Source organism: Aethalodelphis obliquidens, unplaced genomic scaffold (genome assembly GCF_003676395.1).
Source record: "Aethalodelphis obliquidens isolate GAN/ISIS:26980383/991018 unplaced genomic scaffold, ASM367639v1 scaffold86, whole genome shotgun sequence".
In the NCBI taxonomy this organism is placed as follows: Eukaryota; Metazoa; Chordata; class Mammalia; order Artiodactyla; family Delphinidae; genus Aethalodelphis; species Aethalodelphis obliquidens.
In genome coordinates, this window is record NW_020838030.1 from 1,871,605 (window position 1) to 1,888,606 (window position 17,002).

The window sequence follows — 17,002 nt, forward strand, 5'->3', positions numbered from 1 at the left end:
AGTGTATTTTATAAGCCCCGAGTCTCCCTCCAACCCCACCTCACCTGAACTGCGGTTCCCTGAGGAGAGGAGCAGAGTCTCAGACACTCTTCCAACCCCTCCTCTCCCTCCCCAAGAAGGTGACCAAAAGCTATTTGCAGAAAAGCCAAATAGCCCATCTGCCCACCAAAAAGAGGGTGTCCAATGCAGAGTCTAAGGCCTGAGGAAATTTCAGAGTTTGAGTCAGAGGTAGCGAAGTGGAAATGAGTGAGCCAAACTCAGCCTCAGACAAGTCGCTTAACCTTTCTGTACCTTGGTTTCCTTGTCAGGAAATTTGGCATAATCGTAGTAATGCCTAGGATTATTGTGAGGAGTAGAAGCATTAATATATGTAAAGTGCATAAGAACTGCCTGACACATGATAAGTGTTGGCTATATGTTACTACTATTATTATTTGATTCACATGATGTCAAAGTTTTTGGATTCAAGTGTCTTCAGATGGCCTCTTCATGTTAGCCCAAGTCTCCACCACTCTCTGTTATCCTACACCCAGCCTGCCTCCCTGCCTGGCCCCAGAAGGTCCCCGGTTAGAGTTGCCAACCGCAACCTGTTCCTTTGTCCTCATTGTGCCTGCCAGATGACACAGGCTGCTGGTTCCTGCCACAGGACAATGACGATCACCAACCTGAGCCAGACCAGCCCTCTAACAATCAGGCAAACTCAAGGCAGGGTCCTGAGCTGCCTCTCACACCCACGGCTCTACCGCAGCTAGCTGTGTGTCTTCTGGCAAGCCCTTCCTCATCTCCAGGCCTCAGTCTCCCCTGGTGTCAAATGGGCTCCAGAGCTCCAGTGCACCTCCCAAGCTTGTTCTGAGATGGGGACAGTGAAGAGGACCTTTCACCCTGCCAAGGTCCCTGATTCCCTTCTCAGCAGAGCTGGGGAGATCTCAGCCTGTCCCCTCTCAATGCTGAAAAGAGAAATCCCAGCTGAGACAGAACTGCAATGAACCGAGGTTATCCAGATGCAGGTTTTATTATCATTGATGGGGAAAGGCGCCTAGACGGTTACATACAAGGCGTGACTTCCAAGGTGATGTTTACAAATTCCTGCACATGTTTATTCCCACAGCCACCACACAACAAAGCAGCACCTACAATGCTTCCCCCCACACAGCTGTGGGTCAGGGCTCTTCCCACCCACAAAAGGATGCCCAAGAAGAGGAGGAGACCCGGGTACTGGGGGTGAAGTTTACACATGGCAAACCCTGACACACGGGCAAGGGATGGAAGCTGGATTTGGATATCATGGCTTCAATCCCACCCACCCTCACTGCCTGTTCACAGCAGAGGCACCCTGCCCCACTCTGGGAATGCCTTAGAAGACACAGCAGGGTCATCTTAGCCAGGGCTAGGGAGGGGAGCAGGCCTGCAGGGGCGGGGGTGAGAGGGACTCTGGGATCTGCCCCCTTGCCAGTGGCGCAAAGTGGAGTAATATGAGGTTTTAACTCATAGGCTGGCTTTCTCACATCCCTGAAGTAGGCGGGTGAGGCCAGGGGGGTTTGATGTGTATGTATACCAGGGGCTCAGGTATGTATGGTCAGGCATCTAAGGAGGACGGAAAAAGGGGGTCACAAAGGGGTAGGGCATACAGGGCTCAAGACATTCTTAGACCCCAAGTTGATTTTACAAGAAACGGGGCTCACTCCTCCAGGGGCACCCTGGCCTAGGCCGCTCGCCGCCCAGGGTGCTGCCGCTTCTCTTCATCCCCCTGGCCCCTGCTCAGGTCATCCAGGAGGCCCAGCAGGAGGCTGGCTTGACCACAGGATCCCCAGGGCCCACATGGGCTTCCCAGGGCCCTCTTTCCTGGATGCTGGCGTTTCTCCGGCATCAGCTCTCCCTCCTCCTCCTCCTCTTCCCAGCTGCTTTGGGCCTGGGGATCTGCCAGCCGTCTGCCTGGGTGCTGCCTCTTGGTGAAAGTGTACCCAAGCCAGGAGGAGCGCCGGCCAGGGTGCTGCCGCTTCTGCTGGCTTATATCCTCTGGCCATGCAGCCACCTCCTCCTGCCGGCCAGTGTGCTGCCGTTTGTGGGGTCCCACGGCCCCTCCTTCCTCTTCCTCTTCCACTCCCTCTTCTGACTCCTCCTCCCTTTTGCCTGGATGCTGACGCTTGGAGAGCCAATATGGTTGAAAGATCTGGGACTCTGGGGAAGGAAAGAGGCCAGTGAGGGACCTCCTGACTCCTAGATGCCCACTTCAGCATTCCTCCCAGTCAAGGCAGATCCCCACAGCATTCACCCAGATTCATGGCCTTGCACCTGCCTCTCAGATCTCACAGACACATAGACACTCACATAGATGGTCAAGGGCATGGCCTCTGGTTCCAGTCTCAGCTCTGCCACTCCCTAGCTGTGTGACCGTAAGCAACTCACTTAACTTCTTTGAGCCTCAGTTTTCTTCTGTGTAAAATGGGGTGTGGGAGGGTAATAACAGTACTTATCTGATGCTTAGGAAGATCCCATCGTGTGATAAGGTGTTTGAAGTGCCTAGAACAGTGCCAGGCATATGCGTGCCTAGTAGGTTGTAATTAACGCTGTCACACACAAAAAGACTCTCTCTCCCTGGCACAGAATCTTTCCTACTGAAGGTCTGCCCTCTGAAATATTCCTGAAACTGCGATGGAAAAGGAATCTGGTCCCAGGAAAGGGTCAACTCACCACCTGCCGAGGGTGTGGCCAGTGGGAGTTTCTGAGCTTCTGAAAGGCAAGAGGCTGAATGACCAAGTCGCTCCCTCCCCTTTGCGGCCGAGTTTCCCCTAAACCTCTCGGGCGTCCTCCTCTCAACCCGCAGCCCCACACAGTCCTGCCCCTTACCTGATTCGCTATCTTCCTGGTCCTCTCGGAGTCGCTGGAGGTCTTCCCGGAGGAGGAGGAGGGGCTCCGCCTGCCGCAGGAGGTCGTCCAGGCCCAGTTGCTGGGCGGCCATAGCCGCCTCCTGCTGGGCCACCTCCTGCTGTGCGCGGCCGCCGGGGACACCGGTCAGGGTCAGGGTCAAAACAATGGCAAGCAGAAACCAAGGGCCGGACATCGCGGCGCCTGGGGTAGGGAGGACAGGGAGAGAGAGCATAGGTGCCCCGCGCTCCCCTCCCAGCCGATTCTATCGCCCGTTTTCCCGTCCTAGGGGAACCCCTAGGCCAGGGGGAACCAACCGTTCAAACACCCTTCCGGAGCAGGACCACCTGCCACCTTACGGGGGGCGGGGCGGGGACAGCCGGAGGGTCTGCCTCGGGTCCTGGGCGTCCTCACCCGCAGGGATGCTTGGAGAGCCTGCCCGCGCTCAGTTCTGCCTGCGCGAGCCTGGAAGCCGTGGGAGCCCCATCGCCACCGCCACTTCTCAAGGCTACGCGGAGCTGGGGACCAGCGCTGGGGCTGACTCTCCAGGAGTGTAACCACGAAGACTGCAGCGCGGGTCCGACGGCCAGGATGCTAATTGCAGCGTCGCAGGCTAAAATTCTCCCCAAGTTTCCCAGCGCAACGCTCTCATTCCAATACTCCTTCTACAACGTTCTGAGTGCAACGCTGACTCTATTTCTAATGCTAAGATTCTATGGCTAGGCTACGAATCTAATTCTAACGCTAAAATCCTAATTTCAACGTTAACTCCACCTCTAAAATCCTATTTTAGCGCTGAGAGTGAGATTCTAAGGCTGAGATTCGATTCCACCGCGAAAATTCTGTTTCTAACGTCCGGGTTCGAATTCTAACTCCCAAGATCTCCCGCCGATGTCCTGCCCAGCGCTGCCCCAGCTGGCTCCCCGGCAGGGGCAGGATGCGAATCTTCCCCCGACACGCTGCGCGAGCGCTGCAGAGGCCGGGACATGCGTGCCCACCCGGGAGGGACCGCCACCACTGCCCGCGCCGTGCCTCCATCGGGCCCCGGCCTGAGCTGTGGAAGATCCGGGGGTACGAGCGCAGCGCCCCTCCTGGGCGCGCTCCGGGCTCGAAAGCCGCCGCTTTCCTCGGGGCGCACCCGAAGGCGGGCGGAGGGCCCCCTTTCCAGGGCTACAGACGCGGCCTGCGGGGGAGAAGGGACGGAGGTAGTTACCTGCCCGGCGCGAGCTCCGCGGACTGGTCCGGGATCCTGGGCTCCGATCCGGAGTTTTGGGGTCTGGAGTGGGCGGGTCAGGAGTCGGGGAGCGCTCGCAGGACCCGGGACGCCGGCTGCCAGCTTCTCGGCGGGGCTGTTGCTTATATCTGCGCGAGGCGGCGGCGCGGGTGAGGTCAGCGGGGAGGGGTCGCGGCCTCCGGGAAGGGACGCTGACGGCAGCCGGCCCCGTGGGTACCCCGCCCGCCCGCCTGCCTGCCCGCCCGCCTGCCAGCCAGCTCCGCCGGAACTATGGGGCGGGGGCGGCGGGGGCGGCGGGGGGTGGGAGGGGGAGCGAGGAGGCACAAGCGGCAGAATAGGGGGCTGGTGGCGGGTTGTTTCTGCACCCAGCTTCGAAGGTCTTCGAGAACACTCGTGTAGGGGACAGAGAGTTGCTGAGAGAATCACACAATTACAAAGATGCACACAGGAGAAAATCGGAGATAGAGACAGAGACCGAGAGATGCATACAGAGAGAGATACAGAGCAGTCACACACCAGAGAGACCGAAAGACACAGAGGCAGTCAAGACGGGAGGCGGCGAAGGGAGGGAGAGTATAGGAGAGACTGAGAAATGAATAAAGTGGACAAGTGGACCTGGGCTTTGATCTGGACTCTGTCACCTCTGGAAAATGCCTCCCCCTCTCTGGCCAAATTTCCTCATCCGTACAGTGGGGGAGGGAGACAGTTTTCAGAGTTCCAAAACTGATGGCCTATGGGCTACCACTAGTTCATAGCTGGTTTTGTTTGAGTACCATAGTGTTTTTTGAAAAAAATCTGAATAACCAACATCTTAAAACCAGGAGAACTCAGGAAAAATATGGATTTATGGCTTCTCTTGAAAATCTCTTGGGAAAATGTGGTCTTGCATTTCCTCCTGACAACAGCCAGCTGGAGCTGAGCCTGGCTGATCCTGGTCACTACACTCTCCACCACTTTCTACTTCCAATGTGTGGCTCTAGTCATGGAGGAGGAACATTGGAGTTTGTGACTCCCTGATGAGAAGTGTTTTTGGATCTACCTCACCCAGGCAAAAGAGGGGAGAGGATACAGGGAAAAGCATAGATGCCGAGGAACTTGTCCACCAATCAGTCCCCAAAGTCAGATGATGCATTGGAGGAGAGCGTTGCCACATCTAGTACTAGGCACAGCCTCCGTACTGAAACATTTAATGGGCACCCACAGTGTGCCAGGCTCCTTGGTCCCTCCTGGAGAGACAGAAGTGTGCCAGGCATATTTAGAGGGGACGACATTTTAGGCAGAGCGAACAACATCAGTGAAGGCATCTCCTACCTCTGGACAGTCTCAACATTATTCTCTCTCCCCATACGATACTTCTTCAGCCTAAAACTTTCAGTACCTGTTGTATGTCTCAGGCCACGCCGGTGGCTTGACAAGGGAACCCAAAGTGTTTCATTGTTACTCCTTTCCTTGGCAGAGCACCCAACTTTCCAGGTACCTCCATCATCTCACTGCATCCTTACATCACCCTTACATCATCCTTACCTCTCAAGATAAATGAGGTAGGGACTATTAGTCCCACTTTACAGATCGGGACACAGAGGCCTGGAGAGGCAGAAAGACTCTGAAGGCTAGAGGTGGAAGGGAACTTTCAGATCACCAGCTATAGTCCGCTCCTTGTTTTTAGATGAGGAAACTGAGGTCTGGCGAGATGGCCTGATCACCTTCCCAACTCCCAGGCACACTTCATGTCCCCAGGCTTGATCTCACAGCCAGACCCTGGATTTGAAGAATTGCCACCCTAGCTAAGCATTAAATCAGACAGACACATAGACCTGCTATCTTTCATATACAGTGGTGGAGGTGTAAATCGATACCATCTCTTTCGTTGGCAACCTGAAAATTTAACACATACGTACCTTCCACAAGACAATTGCGTTTCCCAGAATTCATCCTACAGATACCCACACCTGTGCATGTTGTATACACAGGGTATTCAGTGCAGCATGATTTATAGAAGCCAGAACTGCAAACAGCCTGGTTGTCTGTCAATCAGGAGAGGTTTGCTTAAATCAACTAGGGCCCATCCAGAACTATGGGGTACTATGCTGCTTTTAAAAGAACGCGGGGGCTTCCCTGGTGGCACAGTAGTTGAGAGTCCACCTGCCGATGCAGGGGACATGGGTTCGTGCCCTGGTCTGGGAAGATCCCACATGCCGCGGAGCGGCTAGGCCCGTGAGCCATTGCCGTTGAGCCTGCGCGTCCGGAGCCTGTGCTCTGCAACGGGAGAGGCCACAACAGTGAGAGGCCCACATACCGCAAAAATAAATAAATAAATAAATAAATAAATAAATAAATAAATAAATAAAAGAACGAGGCAGTGTCACATGTGTGGATGTGGAATAAGCTCCAGGATATATATATATATATATATATATATATATATATATATATTTTTTTTTTTTTTAATTTATTTATTTTTATTTTTGGCTGCGTTCAGTCTGTTGCTGCGCATGGGCTTTTCTCTAGTTGCGGTGAGCATGGGCTACTCTTCATTGTGCTGCACAGGCTTCTCATTGGGTGTCTTCCCTTGTTGCGGAGCATGGGTTCTAGGCACACGGGCTTCCGTAGTTGCAGCGTGTGGGCTCAGTAGTTGTGGGTCTCGGGCTCTAGAGCGCAGGCTCAGTAGTTGTGGCACACGGGCTTAGTTGCTCCGTGGCAAGTGGGATCCTCCCAGACCAGGGCTCGAACCTGTGCCGTGCATTGGCAGGTGGATTCTTAACCACTGCGCCACCAGGGAAGTTAAGTGAAAAAGAGAACAATTTGTACAGGAGATGGACTGTGTGATGGTGCAGGAGATGGACCGTGATGCTCTTATGCAGAGACTCCCTCCGGAGGGATGCAAGAGTACAGCGCCAGCAAGCTGGGGAGCCAGAGAAGGGGAGGGCAGTTGGGGGCTTGCTTTCACTGGCAGCCCTTAGTGGTGTTTGGATTTTTTCTAAGTGCAGGATTACCTATCCACAAACCAACAAACAGCACCAAAACACAAAACAACAAAATCTTGTGCGAGTCTGAGACTGGAAAGGAGTGATGCGTGGATGGATAGAAAAGCTGCCTCTCAGAGGGTGAAGTGGCTGGAACATTGCCCCCTGGTGAGCCCATTCTATGCATTTCTATAATCAGGTATCTGAGATGCTTGTTAGGAGGAGAGTTCCTGGATGGCTGGGGCGTGGGGAAGGAGTTCCCACATAGCGCAAGGGACCAGAGAGGATAGTACAGGCATCTGAGGTGTCCTCAGCAAGCCAACTTTCTCCCTCCCTTCCTCCTTCCCTCCCTTCCTTCTTTCAGCAAATATCCACTGAGCCCTTAGTAGGTACTAGGACCTGTTCAAGACCTTGGGCACTGTATTAATGATGTGTTTCTGATGTTTTGACCTCTGGGGTCTTGCTGACTCTGGAAGGCCTGCCCCTCCCTGGGTAGCCAGTTCCTAGAGATAGTAAAGAACTCCCATGAGAACACCTTTCACATACAAACTAACCAATCCAGAGCCCTAATCCCCCAGGGTCAGGTGCCAGACCAGTAGGGACAGCCCTGATGCCCCAGAGCTCACTAGTATTATTCAAACTAGCCAATCCTAAACCTGTTTACCCCACTTCACCTGTTCCATCCCGAGACACCACAATAAAGGCTCTTGCCCACTTTTCCCCCACTCCCTGGTCCCTCTGCCTCCTGATGGACCTTGGTGCTTCCCCTTGCGGCCCTGCATGGTGTGGTCTGCCCCCCTCTTGGGAACTGTGAGTAATTCAGTGACAGTCGTCTCCTGATCTCTTGGCTTTACCACACCTGAATAATGATAAAAATTACATTTTAAAACAGAGACCCACCAGGACAACAAATCAGGGACTTCCTTTCTCTCATGGAACGAAGAGTCCAGTCAATATATTGCATATATTTTTCTAGCTTGCTTTATTTTTTCATCTGATGATAAAAATGTGCTTGATTTCAAAACTGTAGCTGCTTATCAAATTAATATGGCTATGCTTGTGAAAATGAATAATGGGGTAATTTAATGGTGAGTTTGTATGCTATTTCTGACTCCCAGTGCCTACAACTACCACCGCCACCCACCCCAACACACACACATACGTCTTCCTGAAGGAGGGCTATTGAGTCCCTGGGAGGGTTTGAAGCAGCCTCACTCAAAGTTATATGTTCATTAAAAAATGAAAAGGTAGGCTGGGTGAGGCTGCTTCAGACCTTCTTCAGCTTAGGGTTGATAAAAACCCTGCAATATCTGTGGGACATCTCTGAACAGGGAGCAGAGGGATTTTGAGAGAGGAGGACAGAGGAACTCAGGGAAGGCAGGGTCTTGAAATCAAGCACATTTTTGTCATCAGATGAAGAAAAAACCAAGTTAGAAAAGTATATGCAATATAATGACTGGACTCTTAGCTCCATGAGAGAGAAAGGAGGACCCTAACTTGTTGTTCGGCTGGGTCGCTGCTTTAAAATGACCTCTTCCCCCCTTTCTCTTATTGTGTGTGACCCTCTCCCCGCCCCACACCCACTGTGTGCCTGGGCTGGAACTGTGCTGGACACCTGGACATATATTGGAAATACTTGTTGAATAAAGAAATAAATCCATGATTGAATTAAGAACTGAAAAGTTTGCAGTGGATTCATCATCAGCAAAGTCATCGGTCAACTGGGTCAAAAATCTCCAATGGAATCTGATTAGGGGGGTTTCTGGAGTGAATTTATACGGAGAAAAGACAGACACTAAATGGACTCTTCTTCCTGGAATCCTTGAGATAATTTTTATGATCTTGGGGAAGAGAGGACCTTTATCATTTTTTTTTTTTTTTTTTTTTGCGGTACGTGAGCCTCTCACTGATGTGACCTCTCCCGTTGCGGAGCACAGGCTCCGGACGCGCAGGCCTAGCGGCCATGGCTCATGGGCCCAGCCGCTCCACGGCAAGGGGGGTCTTCCCGGACTGGGACACGAACCCGTGTCCCCTGCATTGGCAGGCGGACTCTCAACCACTGTGCCACCAGGGAAGCCCACCTTTATTATTTTGACAGCAAAAGCAGAACACAAAGGAAAGAACTGAATATATAAAAGGTACCATTTTCTGTAATTAAAAAGCCACCATGTGGTGGATACAAAAACATACACAGGATAAAATTGCATAGAACTGTCTGTACACATGCACACACATGAGTACAAGTAAAATGGGAAATCTGAAAAAGTTCAGTGGATTGTGTCAGTGGCTGGAATATAGTACTATAATTTTCCAATTTTAACCATTAGGGGAAGCTGGGGAAAGGGTACCTATGACCTCTTTGTATTATCTCTTAAAACGCAGGTAGGGAATTCCCTGGTGGTCCAGTGGTTAGGACTTGGCGCTTTCATTGCTGAGGGTCTGGGTTCATTCCCTGGTCGGGGAACTAATATCCCACAAGCCATGCAGCGAGGCCAAAAGAACCCCCCAAAAACAAAAAAAATACACATAATAAGACAACACAGGTCTTCTGTGTCCCCATTGCACAGATGACAAAACCAAAACTCAGAGAGGGGAAAGGCATACCTGAGTCCCTCAGTGAATTAGCAACAACCTCAAGACCACTGTTCTACGCAGTGTCTCTCCTTCATGCTGCCTGGGTCAGGGTTTTCTCTAAAGGAGCTGGAAATGACCAAACTCTGGCTGGCAGAGTGGGTTCAGCCTTCCACCCCACGTCCTACCTTACCCCCAGGATCTTGTTCTGGTTTTGTTAACAGCAAATTGCCATTAAAAGAGTATCGTCTACTCTGAACTCAACAAAAGCAATGTTGAGAAAGCCCAGGCCAGCATTCTACAGTGAGGACCGTACAGCAGAAACTTCTAAGCTATGCATCATAAAATCCATAAATGACTTTTAATTTTTTAAATTTTTTTATTTTTGACTGTGTTGGGTCTTCGTTTCTGTGCAAGGGCTTTCTCTAGTTGAGGCGAGTGGGGGCCACTCTTCAACGCGGTGCGCGGGCCTCTCACTGTCGCGGCCTCTCTTTTTGCGGAGCACAGGCTCCAGACGCGCAGGCTCAATAGTTGTGGCTCACGGGCCCAGTTGCTCCGCGGCATGTGGGATCCTCCCAGACCAGGACTCGAACCCGTGTCCCCTGAATTGGCAGGCAGATTCCCAACCACTGCACCACCAGGGAAGCCCCATAAATGACTTTTTAAAAATATTTGTCTATTTTGTTCACTGCTCTATCCCTAGCACTGAGAAGAGGACCTGATATATAGTAGGTGTTCAATAAACACTTTATTGAATAAAAAACATAAAATATGAGTATCATCTTTTCTGGAAACTTTGGGGGTCCCAGCTCCCCCAAAACATTAAGCCCCTAATAAATGACTCTCTAATGGAGGGATTTCAGACACCATGATGGGAAAAGAGCTGTATTTCAGTGCCAGGAGGATTCCTGACAGCTGCTATTTTTATTCCACTTAAGCCACCCTTGGTCACTGCACAGCTGCCGGCAAAGAAGAGCTACCTCAGTCCATTCTGTCCAGAACCCTTCAATTCCATACACGTTTATTGAGTGCCACCTCCACGCAGAGAATGCAGGGAAGGGTAAACTTTACATGGTTCTCTCTGTTTGTAGGGTTAAATTCTTAGCCTGGCATTCAAGACCCTTTATAATTTGGGCACAATCTAAGCTCCTCCCCTTCCAGCTCTCCTTTTATTCCATGTCCAGACACCGCCCACCACATCAAGCAATGGAACCCATTTTACAGATACGCTGTGCAGTTTCACACCTCCATGTTACCCCTTGTCACCTGAGAGCCACTTACTTAAGCTTTAGCGCCTACTGCAAATGCCTATTCATCAATTCATCCATTTATTTGCTCATTTAATAAACATTTCCTAAGCAAGTCATGTGTTGATTGTTAGGGTCACTGAGAGGATCCCGAAAGGAGCACTATTCTGAAGATATTAGCAGTCTGGGAGGGGAGGAGAATGTGTCCACATAGATTGCATTGCAGGGTACCAAGTGCTCAGAAGCCCTGGAGTGGGGCCATAGATCCAGCCCATAGGGTCAGGGATGGCGTGTTGGACAAGACTTGGAGTTACTTTGGATGAAAGGACCTGCCAGAAGGCTTTCTCTGGCCACCCTGGCTGAAACAGGTGCCCACCTCGCTTTCTCTTCCTTGCCAGCCTTTATCTTTAAGTGCCACCGGGTATTTATTTCCTTGCCCCTTGTTTATTGTCTGCCTCCCATACCAGAACCTTGCTTCATGAGCACAGCTTCTTGTTCCCTGCTGTTTTCAGTTTCTGGCACAGAGCTGGCACTTGGTAAAGAGTTACTGAGTGACTGACTGCATGAATGAATGCGTTCAGCCCAGAGAGGGTGAGCACAAGATGCCTGGCCCTGTCTTTCGGGCTGAGGTGGCACAAAGGCAGCCTCCCTGCATCATCTCTGGACACGCACGAGAGGGTCAAGACATTTAGCAGAAGGAGGAACAAACATGGTGGGGAGCAGTTTTGGAGGTGACCCGAAGGCAAGAGCAATCAGGGCAAGCTTCCCGGAGGTGGATGGGCAGGAGAATGGGGGTAATCAGGACAAGCAGAACTGGAAACAGGTGAGCCCACGCTGTTCGAGGACCTGCTTTTCTTCCCTTCCTGAGCAGGGACAACTTCTCCCCAACCTCCCCTCGCCAGAGCAGCATGGTCCAGAGATGGATAATGTCCAGGGACTGTTGAGGTTTCCCACTCACTGTGAGATGCCAGGCAGAGTCTGTCCTGTCTGGGCTCAGGGCCAGTCCAGGAGTCTGCACTCACGGTCTAGACTGACAAGCTGAAGGCTTGAGCCCCACCAGCCGAGGCCCTGTGCCCCTATGAGGTCTTACATTCCTGCCGAGAGGCCGATTGCAAATCTGTGTGGTCCAGATTGTTTCCAAAGAGCAATTTTCTGCCCAGCTGGAGCTTGCTGAATGGAGCTTGTGCTCAGGGAGGGCCCGGTGGTTGCTGAGATGCCGCCAGCGACAGAGCTGGCATGGAGCTGGATGCACGTGGGCGGTTCTGGAGTGTTATCTGATGCATTTAGGTGACATGGAGCACATACACATATGTGTTTACGTGCATGTCTCTGCACCACACGTACACCTTGAGTGTGTATATGTATATATGTGCAGTCCTTGTCTGTATGGTGTGCATGTATGCATATGTGTTTGTGCCCAGGTGTACCGGTCAGTGTGCACATGTGTTGCACACCTATCTGTGGCCTAGTCTGGGACAGGGTCTAGTGATCATCCTAGGGTCCAGCTGGTCCCTGGTGAGCCCATCCAATGAAGGCACAAGGCTCTAGATCCAACGTTCTTCCTGTGAATAAGCCACCCTCGTTGCCTCCTTCAGCACTGACCTGTTTACTCTTTCATTCTCTGTTCTTTGTTAGCTAGTCTGGTAAGTTAACATGTGTCAATGTAACAGAAGGAACTTCCTTGAGGACAGAGTGTGTTCATCTCCCAGAGAGCTTAGCACACAGTGGGTGCTGAGGAGATGAATATGGAGAGGGACAGCAGAAAGAGATTGTGTGTAGGAACCAACGCCTGGGTGCCCTGCACACGTTTTTTCTCATTTAATGCATGCAGTCCTATGAGGTCAAAATTATTCTGCCTCTTTAAAGAACCCAAGGCTCGGAGTGGTGAAGTGGCTTGTTCAAAGTTACACAGCCAGGAAATAGAGGAACATGGATTTGAACTCAGGTTTGCGTTATTCCAAAGATTTTCCACTTTATCCCACTGGAAGGGAATCTACCCAGATGAAAATAGCTAGAGTTAGGATGCTGACGAATACGGAGAATTTTTCTTCCTTTTACAGAATTTTATTTGATGTTTTGTTTACCTCTTCTCCTCACCACATTAAAGGGAGTATTATTTGATGTCTCAAGGCCCATAATAAAGAGTGAGACTCTGACTTTTGAAATATCATGAAGCTTATCTTCGGATCCTCTCAGGCTGCTGATTCTGATGAGGACGGAAGCGCTTTGGGCGGGGTGGGGTGGGGATGGGTGATAAACCGCTTGCTGTCTGTGAGCCACCATCACTGGTGGTGAGACACCTCATCATCCATCAGGCCTGCCAGAGATAACAAGCCCCCACCCCTGCCATCACTTCTCCTATTACAGGAGAAAAATGAAAACCAACTGCAAATCACCTTGGCCATTTAGGTATGTTTATCTTGCTGTCAGCCACAAGCAGCCTCTATCCCAATGTTCCTGGCTAATTAGAGCTTGTCCTCAAAATACATGGAGTCTGAACCCTGAATACTGCAAGTCGGGGAGCAGGTATTAATCTGCTACTAACACTAGGCCATGAGTCAGGGTGACAACAGACGAAGGGAGAGGGCCGCAGCAGGTGCTGACGGAGACTTCTGGTTACTCTGGCCCAAGGAGATGCCCATTGCCCCTTCTAAGAGTCGTGTTCCTTTTCATTGCCCCATGAGAACTCACTTGTGAGTCTGGAGTGGACGCCATTGCGCTTTGGCCTCCTGTATCCATCCTTTGACTTCCAGTAAGCAGAAGGAGCCTTCTTTCCTCCTGGGGAGTTGCCTTATCCCTATCCAGCGTGGCCTTGATGGGATACAAGCCAAACCACCCCGTCTCAGTGCAAGGGGTAGGCATGTGGCCCAAGCTTGGCCTGTGGAACCCAGTCTCTCCTGGGACTTGGACTCCTGGGTGGAGAGATGGCAGAGTTTTTGGGGAGAGGGAGGCATTCATATCAGTAGCAGCGACAGTGCTGGGATAGGATGTTTGGAAAGTCTCTGCTGCCTGGACCCTCCAAGGCCCTCCTTTTTGCTTCAAGCCTTTAGTGTTCCTGCTGAGAAATAAATCCCCCTTTAGCTAGAGTTGGGGTCTGCTGTTTGCAATCCTGACTGATAAGGCCTCCTCTTCTGTGCTAGGATCTCTCGAGATTCTGCTGTGATTTCACGAAAGAGAGCTAGTAGGAGGGAAGAGGAATGCTGAGGATTGGGAAGGGTAAGGGGATACAGCTGGGTCAAATGGAGGTCAAGGACAGCAAGAAAACAAAAAATCCCATGCAGGGGCCCAAAGGTGTGCCAAAAATGTTCTCAGCATGATCATAAATAATTCTCACAAACTTGAAAAAAAGTCTTATTTCATTTGTATAGGCGGCTATTATATTCAAATGGTCAGCTCCGGTCCCCTTTTTTCTTATGACAGGACCCCAGGTTTACAGAGGAGAAGCACCCTCCTCTGCCCTCGGGCCTGTTGGTTTGGGTAGGGCTAGCATCACCTTGAGACCCACGTGACCAAGGCCTGGCCAATCAGGGTGTGAATCGCCCCAGGTTCAAGGACAGAGGTATGGCCAAGCTGGGCCAATGAGACTCACACTTGAGACTTTTACTGAAACTAAAAGTAAGAGGTGTTCTTTTCAGGTTGGGGTTGTGGGACGTAAGCCCAGAACTGTTGGGGGCCATACTTACCACCTGATGGAAAGATTCTGCTTGTGAATGTTGCCACCACAAAGGTAGTTGAACCAAGAACTTGGAAGTAAATTGGTGTCTCATGACACTGTTTGAACATATCACTGGAAGAGCTGATAAGTTCTTTTTCTGTTTTGGTCAGTCTGTGCTGTCCTTTCTGTCACTTGCAACCTAATGACAACAGATGAAACTCAAAAAGTAAAGGGGGGCTTCCCTGGTGGCGCAGTGGTTGAGAGTCCGCCTGCCGATGCAGGGGACACGGGTTCGTGCCCCGGTCCGGGAAGTTCCCACATGCCGTGGAGCGGCTGGGCCCGTGAGCCATGGCCGCTAAGCCTGCGCGTCCGGAGCCTGTGCTCTGCAACGGGAAAGGCCACAACAGTGAGCGGCCCGCGTACCGCAAAAAAAAAAAAAAAAGTAAAGGGATCCCAGGACAGGAAAGAGGGACCATGTTGCACTGGAGCAAATTCCCCGTCTTAGCCTTTGCCTCAGACTCTGGAGGCGTGCATTCAAGTACCAGCTCAGCCACTGATTCACTGGAGGGGAGGGGGGTTTAGGTACACTACTTAACATCTCTAGGGCTCAGTTTTTCTTCTGTAAAATGAAGATGAAAATAATGCTTGAGCACTCATAATAATAAAAAGATTTCAGCCAACTAATTGGTTACTACATGCTAGTCCTTATGCAAATTATTTTTCCCATGCATTATTATGTTAAATCCTCATAAAAACTGAATGATGTGGGACTTCCCTGGTGGTCCAGTGTGTAAGACTCCGTGCTCCCAGTGCGGGGGGCCCAGATTCAATCCTTGGTTGGGGAACTAGATCCCCCATGCATGCTGCAACTGAGTCCGCATGCCACAACTAAGACCCAGTGCAGCCAAAATAAATAAGTACTAAAAAAAAAAAAAAAAAAAAAAGACTCTGTGCTCCCAAGGTCAGGGTTGTGGGACTCAGCTTGGCCCTGTGGACAACATCTGACCGGCACTTTCAAAAGATGGGTCATTTCCAGTGGTCTCATTCGTATGTAGCCAAAGGGAGACCAGAAAATTTTAAGGATAATAAAGTTTTAGGTGATTGAGTGAATGAATGAATGGGTGAGTCAAGGAGTGAATAAATAAGTGAGTAAATCTGTGAATGAGTAAGTGAGTGAGATAGAAGTAAATTGGTTTCCTGCCTTATGGAGATCCTAGGGCAACTGGGAGATAAGACAAAAACAGTATAAACAACTAGAGAACAATTACGTGCCAAGACACATAGCACCAATGATGTGTCTCATGGGAAGATGCCCCTATGGACTGGAGATGTTCAGTCAAATTTGAAGTGTGAGATGGGGCTGATTGGGGTGCTGAAGAATGGGTAATATTAGAAAAGCTTGAGAAAAGACGGTAAGGCACCAGGAGAGGTCACCTTGTGCAGGTGGGGAAGTGGAGCTGGCCAAGTGCAGGAGACTTGCTCCCTCCCTGCAGACCCACTGAGCCCTCAGCACTTGTTTCCTCTATCAACAATTATCCAGGAGTAATTTGTGGGTGCAGATCTAGGACTTGGGTTCTGGGGGGAGAGATAACAACGAAGGGCTTCTCTTAACACTAGCCCACAGCTGGGGTGGAGAGGTGAGCCAGAGCGGTCCATAACAATCATCCTGGGTCTGGCCATACCAAAGGCCGAGACTGCCCTCATCTCCAGGGCTATTCTGAGGACTGAGCTGGCTGCAGCAAATAGATTTTCCTTTATTGGTTTTGGGACCAGAGAGCTATTCAGGACACTTTGAATGATGCTCAGATAAACAAGGGCTTCTGAGGAGGGGAGCAGGGCTGCACAAAGCACTCTGGAATATCATAGACCTGGTTTCCATTCCTCAGCCCACTACTACCTTGCTATGTGACTGGGGCAAGTAGCATCACCTCTCCAAACCTCAGGTTCCTCATCTGTACAACAAGGGTAGTAAAACATACCTCATGGAGGTGATGTGGAATGTTCCCGGCACCATGTTTGCCTGAAACAGAGCAGGTATTTGGAAAATGATAGGGTTTTTTTGTTTTGTTTTTTGTATTTTTACATCTTTATTGGAGTATAATTGCTTTACAATGGAGTGTTAGTTTCTGCTTTATAACAAAGTGAATCAGTTATACATATACATATGTTCCCATATGTCTTCCCTCTTGCGTCTCCCTCCCTCCCACCCTCCCTATCCCACCCCTCCAGGCGGTCACAAAGCACCGAGCTGATCTCCCTGTGCTATGCGGCTGATAGTTTTTTATTTTCTGACTTTTCCCCAATGGGCACTTCTATTATCAGAAAAAAATATAGTTAATTAAAAAAAAATTTAAAACAACAGAAGTGTATCTGCTTATGGTCTGGGTAGAAAAAGTGTATAGGTCAGAGTTAAGCCAAGAAATAGATGGCATCTTCTAGTTGGATAGTCTGAGGATAATTCAATAAA

General features: G+C 50.5%; 1 protein-coding gene across 1 annotated transcript; it reads right to left on the bottom strand.

The window, feature by feature from the left end:
• Nucleotides 1-1,678: 1,678 nt before the first annotated feature.
• Nucleotides 1,679-16,549, bottom strand: TRH (thyrotropin releasing hormone). The gene is given in 4 exon segments (XM_027093854.1): nt 1,679-2,178; nt 2,848-3,069; nt 4,079-4,512; nt 16,515-16,549. Coding segments are annotated over 4 exon segments (1,191 nt in total).
• Nucleotides 16,550-17,002: the final 453 nt, after the last annotated feature.